The sequence below is a fragment of the Mustelus asterias genome, chromosome 8, assembly GCF_964213995.1.
Source record: "Mustelus asterias chromosome 8, sMusAst1.hap1.1, whole genome shotgun sequence".
Classification (NCBI taxonomy): Eukaryota; Metazoa; Chordata; class Chondrichthyes; order Carcharhiniformes; family Triakidae; genus Mustelus; species Mustelus asterias.
This window is the reverse complement of record NC_135808.1, coordinates 24499248-24527056: the sequence shown is the minus strand read 5'-3', so window position 1 is coordinate 24527056 and position 27809 is coordinate 24499248. Positions and strand designations below refer to the sequence as shown.

The window sequence follows — 27809 nt, the reverse complement described above, 5'->3', positions numbered from 1 at the left end:
ATGTTTGGGGTCTGATGGGTTTTGCTGGTGTTTGTGGAATTGATGGGTTTTGCTGGTGTTTGGGGCTCTGATGGGTTTTGGTGGTGTTCGGGGCTCTGATGGGTTTAGCTGGTGTTTGGGACTTTGATGGGTTTAGCTGGTGTTTGGGGTCTGATGTTTTTAGCTGGTGTTTGGGGTCTGATGTTTTTAGCTGGTGTTTGGGGTCTGATGGGTTTAGCTGGTGTTTGGGGTCTGATGGGTTTCGCTGGTGTTTGGGGTCTGATGGGTTTCGCTGGTGTTTGGGGCTCTGATGGATTTAGCTGGTGTTGTGTGGGTAGAATGTTGAATGGTCGAAAATTTATGATCGACAGTGAGGCCATTCAGCCCATCGTAATGAAGAGCTCTCCAGCCTAATCTCACCTTCCTGTACTCGGTCTGCAGCTCTGTAGATCACAGCTCTTCAACTCGACATCCAAGAATTGATTCAATGTGGTGAGAGTTTCTGCCTCTACCATCCTTTCAGACAGTGAGTCCCGGGTCCCTCCCACCCTCTGGATGAAAAACCCTTTCCTCATTTCCCCCCTGATCTTTCTAACATTTCTTTAAATCTGTGCCCCTGGTTTTTGATCCTCTGCTAAGGGAAACGTGTCATCTCTATTTACCTTGGCTCCTCATAATTATATCCACCCCAATTAACTCTCACCTCGGCCTCCTCTATTCGACAGATTCCTATTCCAGCCTATCCGCTCTTTCCTCACAGTGAACATTCTCCAGTCCTGTCTACGTTAAACAATCTCTTCTACATTCTCACCAATACAATCACATCTTTTGTGTAATGTGCCGACCAGACTGTCTGCAATGCTTCAGCTGTCGTCTGTCTGGTGTTGTTTGCAGTTCGAGCAAAACCACTCTGTTCTGTGCCTTTGCTAATAAAGGAGAGTATGTTATATACCTTCCTAAACATGTTATTAACCTGTCCTGACCTGATATCTTTCCCCGTCTGTCGACATACACTCCTGGATCCCTCTGTTCCTCCACATTAGTCATTATCCTCCCATTTATTGGGGATTCCCTTTGCCTTGTTAATCCTCCCAAAATCCATCACCTCTCACTGCTCCGGATTGAATTCCATTTTCCACTGTTCTTCCCAACTGCCCAGACCATCTCTATCTTCCTGCGGTCTGAAGTTTTCCTCCTCACTGTCACCCACATCGGCAATATTTGTACATCTCCAAACTTCGTTATCATTCCCCCTACATTTGAACCTAATTCATTAATATAAACTACAAAAAGCAAAGGCGTGAGTTCTGGGTCCTTTGAAACCCCCACAGCCTTGCAGTCACTAAAATCCCTTAACCCTTTGCTTCCTGCCACTGAGCTATTTGAGGTCTGATTTGCCAATGTGTGTTGGATCTCAATGTGTTTTTACTTTTCTGACCAGCTCGCCATGTGGGACCTTGTCTAAAGCATTATCAAAATCTCTCTGACCACGTCCACCCCACTGCCCTCATCAACCCTCCTTCTTACCTCTTCCAAATTTTAGTTCAGTTTAGTCTAAATGAAGGTGTGTACCGTTCCTCAAAATTGATTCCAATAATTTTTCCAACACCGAAGTTACACTAACTGGTGTATAATTACTCAGGTTACCTTTTCTTCCCTTTTCAATCCATGGTGTAATGTTGGCAGTCCTTTAATCTCCTTCCACACTCCTGTAGCTCGGGAGGGATGATTCTGATGATCAGAGCCCCTTGAATGTCCTCCCTTGCTTCTTTTAACCAGGAGATTTATCTACATTCAAAAATCTAAAATCTGTTCATCCATCCTCTGTTACAATGTTTATCTGATGCAGTATTTCACACTCTTCTTCCTTAACTGCAATGGCAGCATTGCTCCCTGTTTCCCAAAGACAGCGGCAATGTATTTCATAGAAACCATAGAAACCCTACAGTGCAGAAAGGGGCCATTGGGCCCATCGAGTCTGCACCGACTACAATCCCAGCAAAGGCCCTACCCCCATATCCCTACATATTTACCCGCTAATCCCTCTAACCTAAACATCTCTGGACACTAAGGGGCAATTTTAGCATGGCCAATCGACCTAACCCGCACATCTTTGGACTGTGGGAGGAAACCGGAGCACCCAGAGGAAACCCACGCAGACACGAGGAGAATGTGCAAACTCCACACAGACAGTGACCCAAGCCCGGAATCAAACCCAGGTCCCTGGAGCTGTGAAGCTGCAGTGCTAACCACTGTGCTACCGTGCCGCCCATAATTTCAGATTTTATTAATTGAATTCACATCCCACCAGCTGCCGTTCTGGGATTTGAACCCATGTCCTCCAATAACATTATTCCAGGCCTCAGGAATACTAACCCAGCAATATCACCACTACGCCACTGTTGCCTTCACAATCTCACCACATTCTCCACCCTCTCACACGGACAATCTTATTGGTCTCCAACAGACTCTACCCTTTCCTTCTCCTTTTCTCTTCATGTACTTAGAGAACATCCTTGGAGGTTTCTTGATATTTTCTTGGCAGCATTTTTCATGCCCTCACTTTACTTTCCTGGTTTCCCTTTTAATTTCACCCCTACACTCTCTGTACGATTCCAGGTTTCTGCAGTATTAGGTGTTAGGGGTCTGATGGATTTTGCTTCTGGTATATGTGGGAGTTGGGTGGATCTGAGGGGTTTTGTTGGGGGTGTTCCACTTCTGCTGGGATTGCCTCACTCTATAGCGATGTATTTCTTTCTCATCCTCAGTGTCCGGTTTGTAATCCAGGGACACCAGCCCCGAGATCAGCGGCAGAGAGGATGAGAGAATCTGGGAAGATTTAATTGAAATGACAGCGACTGACTGATTTAAACACTGCATATGTGACTCTCTGTGAACGGAACTGTGGCAATAGTTTGTCAGGAATTGCTCTATCTGGAGCTGCACTTTTGAAGCTGTTCTGATCTGACCTGTTTACCGTGCACAGATTCTGGAGTAAGAAGTCTCACAACACCAAGTTAAAGTCCAAGAGATTTATTTGGGATCACGAGCTTTTGTATCGCTGCTCCTTCATCAGGTGATTCATTGTTTACCCTGCACTGATTCTGGAGGTTATGGGTTGTCAGGCATTGCTCTATCAGGAGCTGCACTGTTTAAGCTATTCTGATCTGCCTTGTTTACCCTGTGCAGATTCTAGAGGTGATGGGCTCTCAGGCATTGCTCTATCTGGAGTTACATTGTTTAAGCTACTCTGATCTGCCTTGTGTTGTGGGGCTTTTTGGTGATCAGCCTTTTCAAGTTGTTACAACTTTTTTCCCTTGATGTAGCCAAACCAAATCACACATCTGTTCGATATGCGAGCTATATCGCAAGGATCCCAGAAAGGCAGCCAGAGTACAGAATTCAGAATTGCACAAACAGTTATACTTTCAGATATGATTACGAGTAACTAACATACCAATCAAGGTATGGGAGCTATCTCTATCCGCTCACAATTATTGATTCAGGTTACAACATGCATATGATACAAATGTTAAACACCAATCACCACCGTTGCATGCCTGTTTAACTATGTGACACTACTGTGCCTTTCAGAAATATATTATTTAAATCATGTTTTCTGCAGTTTGTCGGCACCTGTTTTTTTTCATTGTTGCCAACTTTTGTGCTTAGGTGTCCTTTTATTGCTGCTTAAATGGTTTAAATGGGGTTTTGTTTCTTTTTAATCTGGGCCTACTGTGATGTCCTGGAGCTTTACGAGTTTACAACCCTTTTCAATTGATAGAGGGAAGAATGATTGATAGGTCAGGTGACAAGAGTTATTTCACTTGTGGTTTGGGCTGCTGGCTGCTTTTTTAGTTGGAAGGTGTTTGGACTTCAGACTGAAAGGCGGTATTTCCGTGCCTCTCTCCCTGTTATTAGAAATTCTGCTCTGTTGGAAGCAGTTTTTCTTGCCTTCCTGGAGTGAAAACCTTGCTGTCAGTGGTTTGCTGGTTAATAGTTAGAGGCCAGCAGTGGCTTTATCTCTACCTCAATGTCTGCTGGAAGTTACAAGCCTGAGACGCCAGAGTTTCAATTCTATCCAAAGGACTAATTCACAGCAGGCGTTGCTGAGCTGCAAAACCGCGTGAGTATTCTTATTTTCTGTGCTAAACCTGAGGCAGGTGTATGTTTATAAGGATGTTTGTTGTATTGGAACAGTGTATTTCGTTGTTAAGGTTTATACAATATCATGGTTGTGTTTTTTCTTGTTTGTAATAGTAAAGGTTATTGCACATTTTCATTCTATTTGTTAACTGTATTCTTAAATAAACTTTGTTTGATTAAAGCTCCCTAGCGGGTCATTTAAATTATAGCTGAAGTGAAACATCTCATGCTTCCCCCAGCCAAATTCAAAGTGTAAAACTTATGGTTCAGGCTGACTTCATAAAATACCTTGGAGTTTCTGACCTGGATTATAACAATTATAATATCCAATGAGCATGAAGATTTAATCATGTTAGCTGACCTAATAGAGGTGGCACAGTGGGGCAGCACGGTGGCACAGTGGTTAGCACTGCTGCCTCACAGCACCAAGGACCAGGGTTCAATTCCGGCCTCGGGTCACTGTCTATGTGGAGTTTGCACATTCTCCCTGTGCCTGTGTGGGTTTCCTCCGGGTGCTCCGTTTTCCGCCCACAGTCCAAAGATGCGGGTTAGGTTGATTGCCATGATAAATTGACCCTCGTGTCAGGGGGATTAGCAGGATAAATATGTGGGGTTACAGCAATAGGGCCTGGTGGGATTGTGGTCGGTGCAGACTCGATGGGCCAAATGGCCTCATTCTGCACTGTAGGGATTCTATGAATTCATGTTGTTACAAGTTATCTGTACCATCCTAGCTTGAGTCTGGGTTTGTAGATATCAAATACCTCTCCCATGTCCAGATGTCTAATTTAATGAACTCTTTCAGTCTAATAGCCTTTGTTAATAAATGAACCTCTATTCTAGGCTTTCCTTCCTTGTGTCTCGGCCTTGACGCTTATCTGGGAAGCTTTAATAGAGGCCAGTGGTTTTTCTCATAGCAGCTTCTGTATGATCATTAACACTTTCACTCTGTTTATCCTGTCGAGGGAGGTGATCTTCCCTTTGTGCCCCACTGGCTGATGGTCGGGGTGAGTCGGTAATATTGTGAGCAAGTTGAGAAATCAGGTTCACGCCCGATTTCTCCCCTGTTGCGATCTTACCCACACCAGACATCCGGCAAGGTCAGCTTCGCATCCATTTCCGGTGCAAGGCTGAATAAATCATTTAAATAAAATTTACATATCTTTTGCATTGAGTTCACGAGCCTGGGACGTTATCGTCTGTGTTCACTTTCCTCTGTGGCCTCACCGGGAGAGATTCTCTCCAGGGAGAATCACAGCTGGCCCCCACCAATGGGGACCAGATGTAATGGCCTCGCTGGTAGAAATAGAGGCCTTGTGGCTCTCCGCCAGGGGTAGCTGGCAGGGAGGGTGCCCCTTGGGCAGTGCCAGTCTAGCACCCTGGCATTGCCAACTGGGTATCAGGCTATGTTACGAAGGTGGGGCCTGAGGGGGCAGGCCTATTGGGGAGGGGCCAGGCCAGGGCAGCCGATTGGTGCTAGTGGGCTGGGGGGAACCTCTGTGCACTGTGCCACAGTGATCAGTGGGGGAGGGAGGGGCATGCTCCAGGCTGGCCATGGCAGGGGAGGGGGGGTTCGGGCTGGCTATTGTGGTGGGAGGGGGTGTCGCGAAGTCGATCTGTCTGAGCAGGTGGGGCAAGTTGCGAGAGTAGATCGGCGCAAGCAGGCAAGAGGGTCACGGTCGGCCACTGGTCCCGACAGTAGCTGGGGACAGGGTGCTGTGTTTGGGCCAGAGAGGCTGGCTGAGAACAGCAGAGGCTGAGTGACAGTCCTCTCAGCTCTCACAGCAGAAGGACCTTTGCAAGGTCAGAAATGCACATCAAGCGATGGTAACAGACGGTGATGGGAACATTTGGTGGATCTCTGTATATGGACTTTCGAAAAAAATTACCACACAGGATTATTAGTGAAGATTAAATCTGTTCTTTGCACATCTCTATAGCTGGATCACAATGATTCCTGATTTTGATAATCCCACCACACATCAAGCTGTGTGATACATGCCCAGTACTTCCACATGGAGTTTGGGCTGCTGGCAGTGTCGAGGTATTGTCACTGGATAGGAATCCAGAGACACAGGATAAAGCTCTGGGAATCTGGGTTGAATCCCATTATGGTAGAGGATGGAAATTGAACTCAATAAAAAATAAAGTCTAATGATGACCACGAAGCCATTGCCGACTGTTGTAAAAACCCATCTTGTTCACTAATGTCCTTGAAGGAAGGAAATCTGCTGTCCTTACCTGGTCTGCCCTACATGTGACTCCAGACCCACAGCAATGTGGTTGTCTCTTAAATGCCTTTGGAAATGACCCAGCAGGATCGAGGTGAAGACTGTGCAATGTTCATGTACCCATTTTATCTGTATCACTGTAGCCTTGTCCCACTGCTGCATCCTCTTCGACAGAGCTGCCTTGGGGTTTGCACATGGTTGGGGTGAGGGGGGGGGCGGGGGGGAGAGGGTGCTGAACAAAAGTTAAAGTTTCCAGTTTATTTATTAGTGTCACAAGTAGACTTACGTTAACGTTGCAATGAAGGTTACTGTGAAAATCCTCCAGCACCTGTTCAGTTACACTGAGGGAGAATTTAGCATTTCTAATGCACCTCAACAGCACAACTTTTGGAATGTGGGAAGAAACCAGAGCACCCGGAGAAAACCCACGCAGACACGGGGAGAACGTGCAGACTCGGCACAGACAGTTGCCCAAGCCGGGGATTGAATCCAGGTCCCTGGCGCTGTGGGGCAGCAGTGCTAACCACTGCGCCATCGTGCTGCCCAGACCCAGGAGATGGGGTGTCTGCTGGGGAGATCTCTCTAGATTTGGCCAAATGTGCAGTGCAGCCTGTGGATGTGTCCCTGTGCCGCCTGTTCGGAGAGTAGTGGTGTGGCCTGTAAGGCTGTGAGTTGAGTCTGTAAACTGGCCATTGCAGGGGTACTGTGGGTGTGCTTGCTGACTTCTACTTCTGTTTTCACCTTCCAACAATGGTTTTCACAGAAGATACACACCGACAGACAGCCCGGGGCAGCTAGGCTATTTAACTTACTTGAAGGCTGCTGGTTTTAGTTCAGAATTTGACCTTTACTCGAAAACTGAACGTGCAAAAGATTTCCGAGTTAAATTTCCACTTGGAACCACATTCCCAAATTTACTCCTTTGGTCTCTGTCTCACTCAGACTGAAGCTTCTCCTCACTGACCGTATAGTTCCTACTTCACACGTAACAGAATGACACTCATCCAGTCACTCTCGCATTCGGATCCCAACATTATTTCTGGACAATGGGGAGGGGGGGAGTGGCAGGGAAGGGGAGACAGGGGTCCTGTTGTGGGGTCTTTGCTTACACCCCACTGCATGGTCCCATGGCCTTTCATAATGACCAGCCTATCAATTGTCATTTTATACCAAACTATCATGGACAAGGTGTTGTGGGGTATTTCAAGATGACCGGTGCAATCTTAAACTATCGACAATGCAAAACTCACGAGGCAGATATCTCTGTATAAAGACAGAACATTTATTTAAAAGAAAAACAAGCAGCTGCCTGGAGACCACCAAAGGATTCAGTAGCTCTGTTGCAGAGTGACAAAACCTCTTCAATAGATCTGGCATATACAATCAAAAACAGATCAATTATAGTTTTTTCTTATCAATCATTCCCACCTGACATTAAAATCAATTACATTTAGTATATACACATCAATATAAATCTCTGTCAAGTACCTCAGCCAACTGCATTGTGCCTTCCAGAATAATGGTATCCCATTTGTCCATTAAAACCGGATGCTCACTCTCTTCTTGGCTAAAGCTACTTCACTGTTGCCAGGTTATGGTAGACACTACTGGAGAGGTCAAAGTGGATGTTCCCACCAGCTCACTGCCAAGATGGCTAGACATGTGATCCCATGTCTAGGAACATATCTATTCTGTGGACAGTGACTGAACCTTATTCATAATATTGTTTGAGTTATGAAACTTTCTGATATGAATTTTTCTAATTATTAGGTTCCCAGGCCTTTAGTTTTAAAATATTTGCCTTTGCCATCATACCTTGCGGGAGCTCGCTTTGGCTGATGTGAATAATACATTTAAGATACGTCGAAAATATCAATATATATGTTTTAAAATCATAACTACTTGTTTGATTCTGTTCCTGCATTCACATATGTGTGAACGATTCTTGTCAGCTTGTTGTAAGAATCATTTAACTCCTTACTAGTGTTCTGCTTTTGAGAGAACGCATTCTGTCTAAAAATCTTATTAGCTGTTAGAAACCTTCCTCTATACAAGGGCACAAACATCACCAAGAGTAAGTCAGCAAATTACCAGTCTAAACCATTTTTCCTTCTGTGAAATATATCTCAATACCAGATTACACCCATGATGATGCTAATATGTGTGCAGTGTGTATGTTTCCTAACACTACATCTCTCTCTCAATCACTCTCCTCGGACAAACATCCCATTATTTTTCATCCTATCTCAACTGGGAGCCCTGGATAATGTTGACAGTCAAATATAATTTTTTGACATTGAATTTGATTTCTGGCACTAACATGTTTGCTCCTTATCTTCGGTGACATCTCATTACTTCAGCAGAAGATTAAATGATACATTTTTCAAATCATCTCAAATTGAGAAAGCCCCATGTATAGTTTACTTCTGAACATTCATAGAAAGGAGCGAAAGTGTATTTTAAATCCCAGCAAATTTCTCCTTCAGCATTTTAAAATATTAATTCACATGTGATGAATTTGTGAATTCTAATTTCTTCTGCCCTTTTTTCATGTTTCTTTAAGTGAGTGCAATGGGGCAGCACCAAAGACCCAGGTTCGATTCCCGGCTTGGGTCACTGCCTGTGTGGAGTCTGCACGTTCTGCCCGTGTCTGTGTGGGTTTCCTCCCACAGACCAAAAGATGTGCTGGTGAGGTGCATTGACCATGCTAAATTCTCCCTCAGCAACAGGTGCCTGAGTGTGGCGACTAGGGGATTTTCATACGAACTTAATTGCAGTGTTAATGTAAGCCAACTTGTGACACTGATAAAATACTGAAACAAAAACTCCATTGGATAGTGTGCTCAAGTCAAGATCTCCCATTCCCAAGCACTCTGTCTTGGCAAATCACAAATATCTTTGAAATATCAAAGTCTTTGTACAAATTGGTATCTGCAGCTAAGTTTCCAATTCTTGTCACTGTTGGAAATATTGTTACACTTTGCAGTTTTGGACACAATTGTTACCTGTGCGGATGTGTGTGAGTTTATAAAACAGAAAAGGCTCATCCTGCTCGGAGCTGAATGGGTTAATTCTAAATCAGAACACGTTTGGTGAAGGAATTCACTGTCACTGTGATTTCAAAAAGAGACTGGGTTACAATGTTCTCAGAGTAATGGCGGTTTCAGCAGAACAAAGATATTTCTTCAAGTCTTGTGGATTCACCATTTCAAACTGGATATTTCCGAATAAAAACCTTGGAGCAAAATAGATCAGAAGATAAAGTCCCAATTGTTCCCCAGGGTGATTTTTATGGCTATTTTAAACACAAGAATAATCCATCAACAATCACCTTAAATTCAGCTCCTCAATTCGAAATTACACCGTCAAAGCTTAAAAAACGACTCCACTCTGACAGATGTGAATTTGTATCTGGATTAGAAATCCACATGCTTCACCAGTTTCAACAGAGTTTCATTGTAGCCGGTAACAAGCTTCCAATTTCAAAACTTTTAAACTGTTATCCTCTTTAAGACCGAACCATTTTCAGGAAAACACATCAGAGTTGGAGCCGGTCTGAAGGAACAGCAATGCAGAGCATTCACACAGCCTTTCCTCATTCACTAACAGGAAGTTTACACACACACATCTGTCCACACAATTCTTTCTCACAGCACTTCAAGTTTCACTCTGGATCTTTTCAACCTGACAAATGTAGCACGTGCCTTTTAAAAGGGGATAAAATAAATTCCATCACATCTTCTCACTTCACTAATGTCTGTTATTGAAATTAAGGGAAAACCGCGTTTCACAAATAACAGAAAAGGAAACATTGAAGATTGTTACATTGAAACAACAGAGGGCGGAGTTTCCAATAGTGTGTGTTTCAATTCCAAAACTTCTACAAACTTTCTCAACCTAAAAAGTGCAACTTGTTTTATTTTCTCGATTCTGGGGACACAATCTGAATTTCCTTTCACTCACTCACTTTAATTTCTATTTCACTGGAATTTTCCTGTTTAATTTTTCCCACCCGGAAGCCGAGGATCCGCTTCAGTCACTGTTTTGATTTGAAACTTATTTTAACTTTCTCTCTTTCCGACAACAGTCAATCCCGCAGCTCATTTTCCATCATCTCAATGGCATTGCCCCAGGTCTGTCTCCCCGCGGTTACAATCCGGACAACAGCATCAAACTGCCTCAGTTCACCCAGAATCTTCCAACTTCAACACGGAATTCTCCCTCTCTTCAGTTGTTGTCTGAATAAACTCAACCATGGAATCCTTGTAGTGCAGAAGGAGGCCATTCGGCCCATCGAGTCTGCACCGACTTCCTAAATAGCACTTTTGCCGAGGAGCTGAGTTACTCTCCACCAAATTCCCAACCTCTGATCCACTCTTGCAGCGACAGTGTTTAATTTCTTTTTTCTAACCTACTTCTGATATTCCACCAACCAGACATCAACGGCCCATTTCTGAAAAGCAGCGAGATCCATTTCTTCATCCTGATTCAATAATCTAATCTTTGGTCTCACATCTCCGTGATCTCGCACTATTTGTTTCTTCCTTTCGACTTTCTCCCAAACATTCCAATTTCCCGACGCTGATCCAAGCATCGAATCTCCAAATACTGTTTCTTTGTGCACCATTTTTCCTTTCAATTTCACTCTGCCTGATCAGCTAATCACTTTTTCAAATCAAGTACAGCACAGAGCTCATACACTGAGAGGGACAGTATCAGGTACAGGACACAGCTCACACACTGAGAGGGACACCATCAGGTACAGGACACAGCTCACACGCTGAGAGGGACACCATCAGGTACAGGACACAGCTCACACACTGAGAGGGACTGTATCAGTACAGGACACAGCTCACACACTGAGAGGGACAGTATCAGTACAGGACACAGCTCACAGACTGAGAGGGACAGTATCAGGTACAGGACACAGCTCACACGCTGAGAGGGACACCATCAGGTACAGGACACAGCTCACACACTGAGAGGGACAGTATCAGTACAGGACACAGCTCACAGACTGAGAGGGACAGTATCAGTACAGGACACAGCTCACACACTGAGAGGGACAGTATTAATACAGGACACAGCTCTTGGACTGAGAGGGACAGTATCAGTACAGGACACAGCTCACACACTGAGAGGGACAGTATCAGTACAAGACACAGCTCACACACTGAGAGGGACAGTATCAGTACAGGACACAGCTCACACACTGAGAGGGACAGTATCAGTACAAGACACAGCTCACACACTGAGAGGGACAGTATCAGTACAGGACACAGCTCACACGCTGAGAGGGACAGTATCAGTACAAGACACAGCTCACACACTGAGAGGGACAGTATCAGTACAGGACACAGCTCACACACTGAGAGGGACAGTATCAGTACAAGACACAGCTCACACACTGAGAGGGACAGTATCAATACAGGACACAGCTCACACACTGAGAGGGACAGTATTAATACAGGACACAGCTCACACACTGAGAGGGACAGTATCAGTACAGGACACAGCTCACACACTGAGAGGGACAGTATCAGTACAAGACACAGCTCACACACTGAGAGGGACAGTATCAGTACAAGACACAGCTCACACACTGAGAGGGACAATATCAGTACAGGACACAGCTCACAGACTGAGAGGGACAGTATCAGTACAAGACACAGCTCACAGACTGAGAGGGACAGTATCATTACAGGACACAGCTCACACACTGAGAGGGACAGTATCAGTACAGGACACAGCTCACACACTGAGAGGGACAGTATCAGTACAGGACACAGCTCACACACTGAGAGGGACAGTATCAGTACAGGACACAGCTCACACACTGAGAGGGACAGTATCAGTACAAGACACAGCTCACACACTGAGAGGGACAGTATTAATACAGGACACAGCTCACACACTGAGAGGGACAGTATTAATACAGGACACAGCTCACACACTGAGAGGGACAGTATCAGTACAAGACACAGCTCACACACTGAGAGGGACAGTATCAGTACAGGACACAGCTCACAGACTGAGAGGGACAGTATCAGGTACAAGACACAGCTCACACACTGAGAGGGACAGTATCAGTACAGGACACAGCTCACAGACTGAGAGGGACAGTATCAGTACAGGACACAGCTCAGACTGAGAGGGACAGTATCAGTACAGGACACAGCTCACACGCTGAGAGGGACAGTATCAGTACAGGACACAGCTCACACGCTGAGAGGGACAGTATCAGTACAGGACACAGCTCACAGACTGAGAGGGACAGTATCAGTACAGGACACAGCTCACACGCTGAGAGGGACAGTATCAGTACAGGACACAGCTCACACGCTGAGAGGGACAGTATCAGTACAGGACACAGCTCACACGCTGAGAGGGACAGTATCAGTACAGGACACAGCTCACACACTGAGAGGGACAGTATCAGTACAAGACACAGCTCACACACTGAGAGGGACAGTATCAGTACAGGACACAGCTCACAGACTGAGAGGGACAGTATCAGTACAAGACACAGCTCACACACTGAGAGGGACAGTATCAGTACAAGACACAGCTCACACGCTGAGAGGGACAGTATCAGTACAAGACACAGCTCACACACTGAGAGGGACAGTATCAGTACAAGACACAGCTCACAGACTGAGAGGGACAGTATCAGTACAGGACACAGCTCACACGCTGAGAGGGACAGTATCAGTACAGGACACAGCTCACACGCTGAGAGGGACACCATCAGGTCCAGGACACAGCTCACACACTGAGAGGGACAGTATCAGTACAAGACACAGCTCACAGACTGAGAGGGACAGTATCAGTACAGGACACAGCTCACAGACTGAGAGGGACAGTATCAGGTACAGGACACAGCTCACACACTGAGAGGGACAGTATCAGTACAGGACACAGCTCACAGACTGAGAGGGACAGTATCAGTACAGGACACAGCTCACACACTGAGAGGGACAGTATCAGTACAGGACACAGCTCACACACTGAGAGGGACAGGATCAGTACAGGACACAGCTCACATGCTGAGAGGGACAGTATCAGTACAGGACACAGCTCACACACTGAGAGAGACAGTATCAGTACAGGACACAGCTCACACACTGAGAGGGACAGTATCAGTACAGGACACAGCTCACAGACTGAGAGGGACAGTATCAGGTACAGGACACAGCTCACACACTGAGAGGGACAGTATCAGTACAGGACACAGCTCACAGACTGAGAGGGACAGTATCAGGTACAGGACACAGCTCACACACTGAGAGGGACAGTATCAGTACAGGACACAGCTCACAGACTGAGAGGGACAGTATCAGTACAGGACACAGCTCACACACTGAGAGGGACAGTATCAGTACAGGACACAGCTCACACGCTGAGAGGGACAGTATCAGTACAGGACACAGCTCACACGCTGAGAGGGACAGTATCAGTACAGGACACAGCTCACACGCTGAGAGGGACAGTATCAGTACAGGACACAGCTCACACACTGAGAGGGACAGTATCAGTACAGGACACAGCTCACAGACTGAGAGGGACAGTATCAGTACAGGACACAGCTCACACGCTGAGAGGGACAGTATCAATACAGGACACAGCTCACACACTGAGAGGGACAGTATCAGTACAGGACACAGCTCACACACTGAGAGGGACAGTATCAGTACAGGACACAGCTCACACGCTGAGAGGGACAGTATCAATACAGGACACAGCTCACACACTGAGAGGGACATTATCAGTACAGGACACAGCTCACACACTGAGAGGGACAGTATCAGTACAGGACACAGCTCACAGACTGACAGGGACAGTATTAATACAGGACACAGCTCACACACTGAGAGGGACAGTATTAATACAGGACACAGCTCACACACTGAGGGACAACATCACAGAGGTGCTGATCGTGCTGGTCCCTCTGTGTGCAGTGATTTCTGTGGGTGATGAGTTGTGAGTTGGAAGTGCCAGGGTTAGATATTAATCCTCAGTCAGTAAAGAACATGAGAGATAACAGAAGGAATAATCCCTTCATCCGCTTGCGCCTGTCCCATCATTTTCTACCTCATCTCCATTTTCACTCCTACTCTCTGTCCACCTCTGTTCCCTGAGACACCACAAATCTGTCTGTTTTAAATATCTTCAGTAATGATGCATCCACAATTCCCTGGGGTAGGGAATCCCAATGATTCACAATCCTTTCAGTGAAGAAATTTTTCCTCATCTTAAATGATTCACTTCTTATCTTGAGGCTGTGCTCTCATGTTTTATTGCTCACTAACAGAAAGAATCGTTCACGATCTACCCTATCAATCCCTATCAGAATCTAACGTTTCAGTGAGATTACCTCTCATTTTTCTAAACTCCAATGAATAAATCCCAACCTGCTCAACTTTTCCTCATTAGAAAATCCCGATCGCTCCAAGAGTCGGAGAAGGAAACGTACTTTGTCCATCTGCCTGGAAAACATCTACACAGAATTACAGGTGTGGTGTTAGTAGTGGTAACCACCAGTGGTTAGCATTGCTGCCCCCCACAGTGCCAGGGACCAGGGTTCAATTCTAGCCGAGGGTGACTGTCTGTGTGGAGTTTGCACGTTCTCCCCATGTCTGTGTGGGTTTCGTCTGGGTGATCCAGTTTCCTCCCACTGGTTAGGATTGGCCAGGCTAAATTGCCCCTCAGTGTCCCAAGATGTATTGGTTCGGGGAATTAGCCCTGTAAATATGTGGGGTTACGGATATAGGGACTGGGTAAGATGCTCTGTTGGAGAATCGATGGGCTGAATGACCTCTTTCTGCACTGCAGAGGACCATAGAAAATTACAGCTCAGAAACAGGCCTTTTGGCCTTTCTTGTCTGTGCCAAACCATTTTTTGCCTAGTCCCACTGACCTGCACTTGGACCATATCCCTCCACACCCCTCTCATCCATGAGAGATTCTATGATTCGACCTGGAAGAATTTGTCTGTTCCTTGTGGAGTACACACAGGTCTCTAATTTTTAATAAGTGTTCTACTTTTCGATCTGTGCTAGCAAAGTTGAATAGCTCCTCCCCCACCCCCCATCCAGCAACTCTGTTCTCTGCCACACACGAGCAGTTCTCGTGATTTCTAACCATGTGAAGTAGGAAGCAACATTTCACCTCAAACACAGAAGTGTTGTGCAATGTGCACTCACTGGGCCCACAGATAAAACTGTCTCACTTCATTACACCTGAATTAATAAGTAAATAAATGTGCCCTGGTCTCAGAAATACCCTAACACAAAATCATTCATTTCAAAAAGCATTTCTGTCTGAAACCTGCAGAGATTACAATAGGTCAGAGAGGTTGAGTGTGAAATTAGGGTGGAATGAGGCACAGTGGCTCGCACTGCTGCCTCACAGTGCTAGGGACCTGGGTTTGATTCCCGGATTGGGTCACTGTCTGTGTGAAGTTTGCACATTCTCCCCGTGTCTGCGTGGGTTTCCTCCGGGTGCTCTGGTTTCCTCCTACAGTCCAAAAGTCATGCTGGTCAGGTGAATTGGCCATGCTGAATTCTCTCTCAGTGTACCCGAACAGGTGCCGGAGTGTGGCGACTGGGGGACTTTCGCAGTATCTTCATTGCAGTGTGAATGTAAGCCTACTTGTGACTAATAAATAAACTTTAACTTTACTTTAGATTAATACTGTGCTTGTCTCCAATATCACCAAGAGATGTGATTGCATCTTCTGTCTCTTTGATAGAACATTTTAAAGTAAAAAACAGACTTTGCAAGGTTTCCTGGAACCAATATTTTATTTTACAACCTGTGTCTCACAGCCACAACTTATTCTGACTCTGTCTCTCACTCTGCCCTCTCTTTATTACTCCCTTGTACAGTATAACAAAGTGGGATGCTGTTACTGAAGGATGGACATACTTCAATTTAAAGGCCTTCTGGCAGGCTGGGTTAATCAGAGTGATGTCTGTATGGACCAGTGTGAATGCGCAGAAGGCCATATTGTGCTGGCAGGAGACACAGTGTAACCCCACACTGACCCACGTTACACTCAATCTGCCACCTTGCAGCCCATTCGCTTAACTTGTCCAAATCTCTTTGCAGCTCTCTATTCCTCCACACAGTTTGCATTTTATAGAAACTCTGAAAATAGGAAGAGGAATAGGCCATTCAGTCCATAAAACCTGCTCTGCCATTCATTATGATCACGGCTGATTTTCCAACTCAATCCAGCCTTCCCACATATCCTTTGATCCCCTTCACCCCAAATGCTATATCTAACTGCTTCTAGTAAATATACAATGTTTTGTCCCCAACTGCTTCCTGCAATAGTGAATTCCATAGGCTTACCACTCTCTGGGTGAAGAAATTTCTCCTCATCTCAGTCCTCAATGGTTTACCTTGTATCCTCAGACAACAAACCCTGGTTTTGGACTCCCCCATCATTGGGAACATCCTTCCTGGATCTACCTTGTAGAGGCCTCTTTGAATTTTATAGGTTTCTGTGCAATCCTCCTCATTCTTCTAGACTCCAATGAATACAATCCTAACCAACTTAATCCTTCCTCATTTCCAGCTAGCTTTGCAGCTGCTGCAAGTTTAGTTACACTACACCCGTCTTCTTGGTCTGAGTCATGAATGTAGATTGTAAATGGCTGATTGTCCGAGCACTGATCCTAGTGACACTCCACTAGCCAGAGCCGGCCAACTTGAAAATGGCCCATTTATGCCAAATCAATGTTTCTTGTCTATTTGACATCTGGATGTAAATTACCCCATTGGGTAGATGCAGCATGAGTTCATGAAGGGCAGGTCATGTTTAACTAATTTGGTGGAATTCTTTGAGGACAGTACATGCGCAGTGGACAATGGGGAACCTGTGGATGTGGTGGATCTTGATTTCCAGAAGGCATTTGACAAAGTGCCGCACCAAATGCTGCTGCATAAGATAAAGGTGCACGGTGTAATGGATAATGTATTAGCATGGATAGAGGATTGGTAAACTAACAGAAAACAAAGAGTGGGGGTAAATGGCCTCAAAATAGGATGGAGCAGATTTAGGACTGAGTTGAGGAGGAACTTCTTCACCCAAATGGTTGTGAATCTGTGGAATTCCCTGCGCAATGAAGCAGTTGAAGCTACCTCATTGAATGTTTTTAAGGCAAGGATAGATACATTTTTGAACAGTAAAGGAATTAAGGGTTATAGTGCCAAAAGAGAAAACACTGGAAAATCTCAGTAGGTCTGGCAGCACCTGTAAGGAGAGAAAAGAGAGTTGATGTTTTGAGTCCAGATGACCCTTTGTCAAAGCCCTTTGTCAAAGAGTTACGGTAGCAGGTGGGTAACTGGAGCTGAGTCCACAAAAAGAGCAGTCTTGATCTTATTGAATTGCGGAGCAGGCTCGAGGAGCCAGATGGCCTATTCCTGTTCCTTGTTCTTATGTTCTTATTTGTCAATCCTCTATTCATGCAAAAATATTACCCCCAACTCCACAACACTGACAATGGACAATAAAGGATCTCTGAGTGGAGATGCACTTTAGAGGATCGGGTTTTTAAACTAAAGGATAAGGTTTGAAGGGTTGTATAAACTTGTTTCTTATTCCAGAGAGTTTAGAATTTTGAGGGGAGATCTTTTTATAATGTTAAAATGATTCAGTAGTCTGGAACCAACTTCCAGTCTCTCCATCAAAAATTGTGAACAATTAGAGCTTTAAAATGTAAGAGTGAGAGATTTTTATTGGGTCATAGAACATAGAACAGTACAGCACAGAACAGGCCCTTCGGCCCATGATGTTGTGCCGAGCTTTGTCTGAAATCCAAATCAAGCTATTTCCTCCCTATCATCCCGAAGTACTCCATGTGCCTATCCAATAGCTTCTTAAATGTTCCTAAAGTTTCTGACTCCACTATCCCTGCAGGCAGTCCATTCCACACCCCAACCACTCTCTGAGTAAAAAACCTACCTCGGACATCCTTCCTATATCTCCCACCATGAACCCTAAAGTTATGCCCCCTAGTTACCACTCCATTCACCCGAGGAAATAGTCTTTGAGCGTTCACTCTATCTATCCCCCTCATCATCTTATAAACCTCTATCAAGTCTCCTCTCAACCTCCTCCGCTCCAAAGAGAAAAGCCCAAGTTCCCTCAACCTTTCCTCATAAGACCTACCCTCCAAACCAGGCAGCATCCTGGTAAATCTCCTTTGCACTCTTTCCAGTGTCTCCACATCCTTCTTATAGTGAGGTGACCAGAACTGCACACAATATTCCAAATGTGGTCTCACCAAGGTCCTGTACAGTTGCAGCATTGATAATGATATCTAAGGATATGGGATATTGTCAGAAACTGGAGTTCAGATCAGCGGTGATCTAATTGAATGGTTAGCTCAAATGTCCTTTCCTCTGTCCCTCTATCAAACTCCTTTCAGCTCATTCACTCGGATCGCTGATGAAGTCAGCATCATAGAAGGAGCCCATTCAGCCCATGGAGTCAGCACCAACTTTAACACAAAGCACCTTCACCCTGGCCCTACCGCTGTAGCTCTATGTATTTACCATGGCTAATCCCCTGATGCACACATCTTGGACACGAAAGGACAATTTGGTATGGCCTATTCACCTAACCCACCCATTTTGGGAGTGTGGGAGGAAACTGGGGCACCCAGACAGTGACCCACAGACAGTGACCCAAGGCTGGAATTGAACCCGGGTCCCTGGCACTGTGAGGCAGCAGTGCTAACCACTGTGCCACCGTGAGATAACCAACTTTACTTATCTGATTGGACAATTCTCAATATTGAGGAAGTTCCTCATCCTGTTTGTGTCCATTCTGCTGGAAACTGATGACTCACTGAATCTCTTTATTCTGATTGGTTCAATCCTATTTTGTGTCCAATCAGATTGAGGCTCAGTGTAAACAGGAAAAGACAGAAGGAGTGAGTTGAGGAAATGGCCATTCTTTGAAAAAGAGTTTCCTCCAAATGATTCCCCCAACATGAGGGAAGCAGCAATGATTGGACTGATAGAGCTGGTCCTTCTGTGTGGAGAGGTGTCTGCAGGTGAGTGATGGGGTGTGAGAGGGGCAATGCCAGGCTGGGTACTGGGGCATTAACCCTGGGTCAGTGAGTGATGGGGTGTGAGAGGGGCAATGCCAGGCTGGGTGGAGGTCTTGCTCTCAGTTTGGAATCAGTGTTTTGGGGTTCATGCCCTGATCTCTCTGTGTGTGTGTGTGAGGGTGTTGGTGTTTTTAGGGTGTATTTCCTGAATTCTCTCTCTCTGTATTTCAGGCTCTCACTCTCTGCGGTATTTCTTCACGGGAATGACTTTGATCCCGGATTTCCCGGAGTTTGTGGCTGTCGTTTATGTGGACGGTGTCCAGTTTGTGATGTACGACAGCGATCGGAGGGAGCTGATCCCCCGGGAGCAGTGGATGGTGGAGAGCGAGGGTCCGGCAGCCTGGGAGCGGAAGAAGATCTTCACAGAGGAGCAGGAGATGTATTTGAAAGCTGATATTCCGCTCTACATGTCCCACACCAACCAGACAGTAGGTGAGTGCTCACTCTCCCAGCACCCGGGGATCCAGGTGGGAATGAGGAGAAACCCAGAGTGGATTAGGGACTGGGAGCCAGAGGTTGATTGGCTGCGATTGGAGATGTGACAGGAAATGTGATTGGCTGTGAATGTGTGGAGGGATTGTGTCCAGGGAGCTGGCTCTGATTGGCTGTGTGTGAGCGGAGTGGGGGGGGAGGGGGGGGTGTAGTTGATGTTGATTGGCTGGTGGGATGAGATCGCCCAGTGAGACACGTTCTGATTGGCTGTACAGGTGGGATCGCCCATTGGGACTGTCTCTGATTGGCTGTTTGTGTTTCTGATCCACAGGGGTCCATGTCTGCCAGATGATGACTGGCTGTGACCTGCGGGATGATGGGACCACGAGTGGATTCAGCCAGTACGGGTGGGACGGACATGACGTTCTCAGTTTGGACAAGGAGCACATGGTGTGGGTGACCCCAGTGCCCTGGGGGGAGAGCATCAAAAACAGGTGCGACCGGCAGACTGGACACATTCAGCGATTGAAACATTACCTGGAGGTGGAGTGTATCGAGTGGCTGAGAAAATACCTGGAGTACGGACAGAGAGAATTGAGAGTCGGTGAGTGAGGGGGGTAGTGAGAGTCGGTGAGTGAGGGGGGTAGTGAGAGTCGGTGAGTGAGGGGGGTAGTGAGAGTCGGTGAGTGAGGGGGGAGTGAGAGTCGGTGAGTGAGGGGGGAGTGAGAGTCGGTGAGTGAGGGGGGAGTGAGAGTCGGTGAGTGAGGGGGGAGTGAGAGTCGGTGAGTGAGGGGGGAGTGAGAGTCGGTGAGTGAGGGGGGAGTGAGAGTCGGTGAGTGAGAGGGGGAGTGAGAGTCGGTGAGTGAGGGAGGGTGAGAGTCGGTGAGTGAGGGGCGAGTGAGAGTCGGTGAGTGAGGGTGGAGTGAGAGTCGGTGAGTGAGGGGGGGAGTGAGAGTCGGTGAGTGAGGGGGGAGTGAGAGTCGGTGAGTGAGGGGGGAAGTGAGAGTCGGTGAGTGAGAGGGGAGTGAGAGTCGGTGAGTGAGGGGAGACTGAGAGTCGGTGAGTGAGGGAGGAGTGAGAGTCGGTGAGTGAGGGGGGAGTGAGAGTCGGTGAGTGGGGGGGGGAGTGAGAGTCGGTGAGTGAGGGGGTAGTGAGAGTCGGTGAGTGAGGGGGGTGTGAGAGTCGGGGAGTGAGGGGGGAGTGAGAGTCGGGGAGCGAGAGTCGGTGAGTGAGGGGGGAGTGAGAGTCGGTGAGTGAGGGGGGAGTGAGAGTCGGTGAGTGAGGGGGGAGTGAGAGTCGGTGAAGGGGGTGATGCCGGGAGTCTCTATCTCGAGGTTCCTGTACTGACTCCTCTTTCTTTCTCTCTCAGTTGCCCCCGTCGTGTCCTTTACCCGTCTGGGTGATTCTAACCGGCTGTCCTGTGCCGTCACCGGGTTTTACCCTCAAGCCATCGAGGTGAATCTGTGGAGAGACGGAGTGGTGATTGATGAGACTCTGTCCAGTGGGATTTTACCCAATCACGACAGCACCTACCAGATCCGGAAATGGGTAGAGTTTGATCCAGAGGACCAGGCCGAGTATTCCTGTCGGGTGGAACACAGCGGGATGAAGGAGACACTGATGGTGATTTACGGTAAGACTGTTTCTCACTGTTAGAGAGGACCCAGCCTCAGGCCAGGATCACAGGAGTGAGGGTCAGTGCTGAGCTGTCAGCCCAGGACAGCCTGAGGCCCGGGATACAGAGAGGAAAATAAATATTCACCTTCAATGTGTGATATATCATGGTACCACCTTTAGAGGGAAATAATTGTGTGTCCATGGATTTGACATGAAACATACCCCACTGTATCCTGCTGTATTACAGTGCAACAGGATCCAGTGTCTTGTGGGATATTACAGGATGGATAAGGCCGGGTGCACCTTGGGATATTAAAGCATGACAGGGCCTGGTGCATCCTGGGAAATAACTGGGAGTACAGGACCCGTTGTGTTATTGGACATTACAGTGGGACAGGGTGCTGTGTATCATGAGGTCCTTTAGTTGGTCAGGGCCATTACAGTCGGGATGTTACAGTAGGGACAAGGCCAAGTGTATCCTCGGATGTTACTGTCCACAAGGGCCTGGTTTAATTGGGATACTAGAGTATGACAGAGCCCAGTGTGTCCAGGGATATTATTGTACGACAAGACCCAGTGCATTTTGGGATATTATTGTCGCACGGGTCGCAGTGTATCCTGGGATTACAGTATGACAGAGCCCAGAGTATCCTGGGATAGAACAGTATAACAGGGCCTGGTGTATCCTGGAATATTACAGTACGACATGATATAGTGTACCATGGGATATTACAGTCGCACAGGGCCTGGTGCATCATTGGACATTAGAGTAAATCTGGACCTGGAGTGTTCTGGGATATTACAGTATGGTGGGGCCCAGTGTATGTGGGATATTGCAGCCTGACAGGACCGAGTGTATCCTGGGATACTGCAGTAATACAGAATGCAGTGTATCCTGGGATATTATAAAAGGACAAATCCTAGTGTATCCTGAGATATTGCAGCCTTACAGGGCCTGGTGTATCCTGGGATATTACTGTATGCGATGACCCAGGGTAACATAGGATATTACAGGAGGTAGGGCCCAGTGTGCCTGGGATATTAGAGGGTAGACAGGGCCTGGTGTATCCTGGGATGTTACAGGAGGAAGGGCATGGTGTGCCTGGGATATTAGAGGATAAGCACAGTAAGAAGTCTCACAACACCAGGTTAAAGTCCAACAGGTTTATTTGGTAGCAAATACCATAAGCTTTCGGAGCAGAGCTCCTTCGTCAGATGGAGTAGATATCTGTTCTCAAACAGAGCACAGACACAGAAATCAATATACAGAATACTGATTAGAATGCAAATCTCTACAGCCAGCCAGGTCTTAAATGTACAGACAATGTGGGTGGAGGGAGCATTCAACACAGGTTAAAGAGATGTGTATTGTCTCCAGACAGAACAGCTTGTGAAATTCTGCAAGTCCAGGAGGCAAGCTGTGGGGGTTACTGATAATGTGACATAAATCCAACATCCCGGTTTAGGCCGTCCTCATGTGTGCGGAACTTGGCTATCAGTTTCTGCTCAGCGACTCTGCGCTGTCGTGTGTCGTGAAGGCCGCCTTGGAGAACGCTTACCTGAAGATCCAAGGCTGAATGCCCGTGACTGCTGAAGTGCTCCCCCACAGGAAGAGAACAGTCTTGCCTGGTGATTGTCGAGCGGTGTTCATTCATCCGTTGTCGTAGCGTCTGCATCGTTTCCCCAATGTACCATGCCTCGGGACATCCTTTCTTGCAGCGTATCAGATAGACAACGTTGGCCAAGTTGCAAGAGTAGGTACCGTGTACCTGGTAGATGGTGTTCTCACGTGGGATGATGGCATCCATGTTGATCATCCGGCACGTCTTGCAGAGGTTGCTGTGGCAGGGTTGTGTGGTGACGTGGTCACTGTTCTCCTGAAGGCTGGGTAGTTTGCTGCGGACAACGGTCTGTTTGAGGTTGCGTGGTTGTTTGAAGGCAAGAAGTGGGGGTGTGGGGATGGCCTTGGCGAGATGTTCGTCTTCATCAATGACATGTTGAAGGCTCCGGAGGAGATGCCGTAGCTTCTCCGCTCTGGGGAAGTACTGGACGACGAAGGGTACTCTGTCCACCGTGTCCCGTGTTTGTCTTCTGAGGAGGTCGGTGCGGTTTTTTGCTGTGGCGTGTCGGAACTGTTGATCGATGAGTCGAGCGCCATATCCTGTTCTTATGAGGGCATCTTTCAGCGTCTGGAGGTGTCTGTTGCGATCCTCCTCGTCCGAGCAGATCCTGTGTATTCGGAGGGCTTGTCCGTAGGGGATGGCTTCTTTTACGTGTTTCGGGTGGAAGCTGGAGAAGTGGAGCATCGTGAGGTTATCCGTGGGCTTGCGGTACAGTGAGGTGCTGAGGTGACCGTCCTTAATGGAGATGCGTGTGTCCAAGAATGCAACCGATTCCGGAGAGTAGTCCATGGTGAGTCTGATGGTGGGATGGAACTTGTTGATGTCATCATATAGTTGTTTCAGTGATTGCTCACCATGACTCCAAAGGAAGAAAATGTCATCGATGTATCTAGTGTATAGCATCGGTTGAATGTCCTGTGCAGTGAAGAAGTCTTGTTCGAACCTGTGCATGAAGATGTTGGCATATTGAGGTGCGAATTTTGTCCCATGGCTGTTCCGTGTGTCTGGATGAAGAACTGGTTGTTGAAGGTGAAGATATTGTGATCCAGGATGAAGCGGATGAGTTGTAAAATTGCATCTGGAAACTGGCAGTTGACGGCATTGAGTTCTGAGGCCGTTGCAGCAATGCCATCATCGTGGGGGATGCTGGTGTAGAGTGCCGAGACATCCATTGTGACGAGGAGTGCTCCTGGTTCAACTGCTCCATGTGTGTTGAGTTTCTGTAGGAAGTCCATAGTGTCACGACAAAAGCTGGGGGTTCTTTGTACAATGGGTTTCAAGATGCCCTCGACATAGCCGGAGAGGTTCTCGCACAGGGTTCCGTTTCCTGAAACGATGGGACGGCCGGGTGTGTTTGCCTTGTGTATTTTTGGGAGGCAGTAGAGATCTCCAACGTGTGGAGTACGTGGGATGAGAGCACGGAGGGTGCTCTGAAGGTCTGGATCAAAGGTTTTGATCAGAGTGTTGAGTTGACGGGTGTGTTCTTTGGTCGGATCTGTGGGTAACTGTCTGTTGTGTTCCTCGTTGTTCAGTTGTCGGTACACTTCTTTGCAGTAATCCGTTCTGTTCAGTATGATGATGGCCCCTCCTTTGTCTGCTGGTTTGATGACAATGTTGCGGTTGGTCTTGAGAGCGTGGATGGCGTTGCGTTGTGCTTGGGTGATGTTCGGTGCTGTCTTGTGAGTGCGGCTGATGAATTTGGTGTTGACGCACCTCCTGATGGCTTGGGCATACATGTCAAGTCGAGGGCAGCGGCCTTCCGGAGGAGTCCAATTCGACTCTTTCCTCTTCGGTTGCACTGCGGGTCTCTCTGTCTGCTGTTCCGGTTCATTAGCTGTCTCATTGTGTTTGCTGTTGGCCTCTTGGGGTTTGTGGAAGAACTCCCGCAGCCTCATTCGCCTGATGAATTCCTCTGTGTCCGCTGCGAGACTGATGGGGTCTATTTTGGTAGTGGGGCAAAAGTTGAGCCCTCGGCTGAGAACTTCGATTTCATCTGGCTGAAGTGTGTAGTCCGATGGGTTGACAATGGACTTTCCTGCAGTGGTACTGTTTTCTACTGTGGTACCGGGGGAGGCTTGGTTGCTGCTGGTGGTGATGCCGAGTTTCTCAAGTTTCCTGTTCTTGGTGTGCATGTAGATGGTGTAGTTCCTTTGTCTCGTCTGCTTGGCAGAGTTTCGCAGCTGGTCTGCGTCCTGAGCGCAAGTTGAGACTATGGATTCGATCTTGGTTTCCAGGCTGTGGCGTTTGCTGTAGAGTTGGTGTATGAGGTGTTTGAGGAGGGTGAGAGAGGTGCGATGGCACAGTCTCTCAGCGTAGTCCGTGTTAAAGGTTGACCTGAGTGGGTTCGTGATCCGTAGTCCTTTCGGTATCTTGTCTGCTTTCTTGCATGTTTGTAGAAACTTGATGTTTGTGTCGATATGCGCGATCTTCTTGGAGATCCTCTCCACTTGGATAGAGGATAGACAGGGCCCAGTATCTCCAAGAAACAATACTTTTCACTGTACACCAATACATGTGACAATAAATCAAATATTACAGTAGGACAGGACCCAGTGCATCCTGGGAGTTTATGTCAGTAAGATTAAGATCAATATTCAGAAAAATAATGGAATTCCTTCTATTAAAGACATTTCATGAAAATCTAGAATCAAATCCTATAACAATGAATATTCAGCATGGATTTTGAAATGGAAAATCTTGTTTTACTCCACTAAGTGGATTTTTAGAACATAGAACAGTACAGCACAGAACAGGCCCTTGGCCCACGATGTTGTGTCGAGCTTTATCTGAAACCAAGATCAAGCTATCCCACTCCCTATCATCCTGGTGTGCTCCATATGCCTATCCAATAACTGCTTAAATGTTCCTAAAGTGTCTGACTCCATTATCACTGCAGGCAGTCCATTCCACACCCCAACCACTCTGCGTAAAGAACCTACCTCTGATATCCTTCCTATATCTCCCACCACGAACCCTATAGTTATGCCCCCTTGTAATAGCTCCATCCACCCGAGGAAATAGTCTTTGAACGTTCACTCTATCTATCCCCTTCATCATTTTATAAACCTCTATTAAGTCTCCCCTCAGCCTCCTCCGCTCCAGAGAGAACAGCCCTAGCTCCCTCAACCTTTCCTCATAAGATCTACCCTCCAAACCAGGCAGCATCCTGGTAAATCTCCTCTGCACTCTTTCCAGCGCTTCCACATCCAGGTGACCAGAACTGCACACAATTGAGGATGTAACAGAGGGAATAGACAATGGTAATGTAATAGATATAATATCATATAATTTTTCAAATGTAATAGAAAAGGGTGTTCGTGATGGACTGATTGACAAGGTCAAAGCATGTGGAGTTAGGGGATGAGTGACAGAATGGATCACTCACTGACTTTTGGACAGAAAGCAGAGAGTGTAAGTAAAGGGAGTTATTCGGAGTGACAGAAAGTGGAAAATGTGTTTTTTTTAATTCATTCGTGGGACATGGGTGTCGCTGGCTGACCAGCATTTATTGCCCATGCCTCGTTGCCCTTGAGAAGGTGGTGGTGACAATGCTGTTAGGGAGGGAATTCTAGTATTTTGACCCAGTGACCTCGAAGGAACGGTGATATATTTGCAAGTCAGGATGGTGAGTGGCTTGGAGGGGAACTTGCAGGTGGTGGTGTTCCCATTTATCTGCTGTCCTTGTCCTTCTAGATGGAAGTGATCGTGTGTTTGGAAGGTGCTGTCTCAGGATCATCAGTGAATTGCTGCAGTGCATCTTGTAGATAGTACACACTGCTGCTACTGAGCGTCGGTGGGAGACAGATTGAATATTTATAGATGTGGTGCCAATCAAGCGGGCTGCTTTGTCCTGGATGGTGTCGAGCTTCTTGAGTGTTGTTGGAGCTGCACCCATCCAGGCAAGAGGGGAGTATTCCATCACGAATGTTATTTGCCACTTGTCAGCCCAAGCCTGGATATTGTCCAGATCTTGCTGCATTTGAACATGGACTGCTTCGGTATCTGAGGAATCGTGAATGGTGCTGAACATTGTGCGATCATCGGCGAACATCCCCACTTCCGACCTATTGATGGAGGGAAGGTCATTGATGAAGCAGCTGAAGATTATTGGGCCGAGGACACTACCTGAGGGACTCCTGCAGAGATGTCGTGGAGCTGAGGTGACTGACCCTCCACAACCACAACCATCTTCCTATGTACCAGGTCTGACTCCAACCAGCGGAGAGTTTGCCCCTTGATACCCACTGATTCCAGTTTTGCTAGGGCTCCTTGATCCACACTCGGTCAAATTTGGCCTGGATGTCAAGGGCTGTCACTCTCACCTCACCTCTGGAATTCAGCTCTTTTGTCCATGTTTGAACCAAGGCTGCAATGAGGTCAGGAGCTGAGTGACCCTGGCAAAACCTAAACTGGGCGTCGCTGAGCAGGTGCTGCATGATAGCACTGTCGATGACCCCTTCCATCACTTTACTGGTGATTGATAGTAGACTGATTGGGCGGTAATTGGCCGGGTTGGATTTGTCCTGCTTTTTGTGTACAGGGCATAACCTGGGCAATTTTCCACATTGTTGGGTAGATGCCAGTGTTGTAACTGTACTGGAAGAGCTTGGCTTGGGGGTCGGCAAGTTGTGGAGCACAAGTCTTCAATGCTATTGGTG

General features: G+C 47.0%; 3 protein-coding genes across 5 annotated transcripts in view; all 3 read left to right on the top strand.

Annotated features, from left to right (window-relative positions):
- The window catches only part of LOC144496919 (class I histocompatibility antigen, F10 alpha chain-like), a 39445-nt gene extending 35135 nt beyond the window's left edge, over positions 1-4310 (top strand). For 2 of the 3 annotated variants that reach the window (XM_078217537.1, XM_078217540.1), the window contains exon 8: positions 2748-4310. Coding sequence is in view for 1 of the 3 variants with exons in the window: in XM_078217538.1 (XP_078073664.1) it covers positions 2748-2822 (75 nt within the window). In the remaining 2 variants the exon portion in view is untranslated. The remainder of the gene's footprint in view (positions 1-2747) is intronic. The other variant, XM_078217538.1, reaches the window with a different exon arrangement.
- Positions 1-27809, top strand: part of LOC144496932 (class I histocompatibility antigen, F10 alpha chain-like) — a 126365-nt gene that overhangs the window by 61543 nt on the left and 37013 nt on the right. The window lies entirely within an intron of this gene.
- LOC144496917 (popy class I histocompatibility antigen, alpha chain E-like) overlaps positions 19290-27809 on the top strand; it is an 820139-nt gene continuing 811619 nt past the window's right edge. The window contains exons 1-4 of the mRNA XM_078217534.1: positions 19290-19423; positions 19652-19912; positions 20244-20516; positions 21282-21545. Of these exons, the coding sequence (XP_078073660.1) occupies positions 19360-19423; positions 19652-19912; positions 20244-20516; positions 21282-21545 (862 nt within the window). The 5' untranslated portion in view covers positions 19290-19359. The remainder of the gene's footprint in view (positions 19424-19651; positions 19913-20243; positions 20517-21281; positions 21546-27809) is intronic.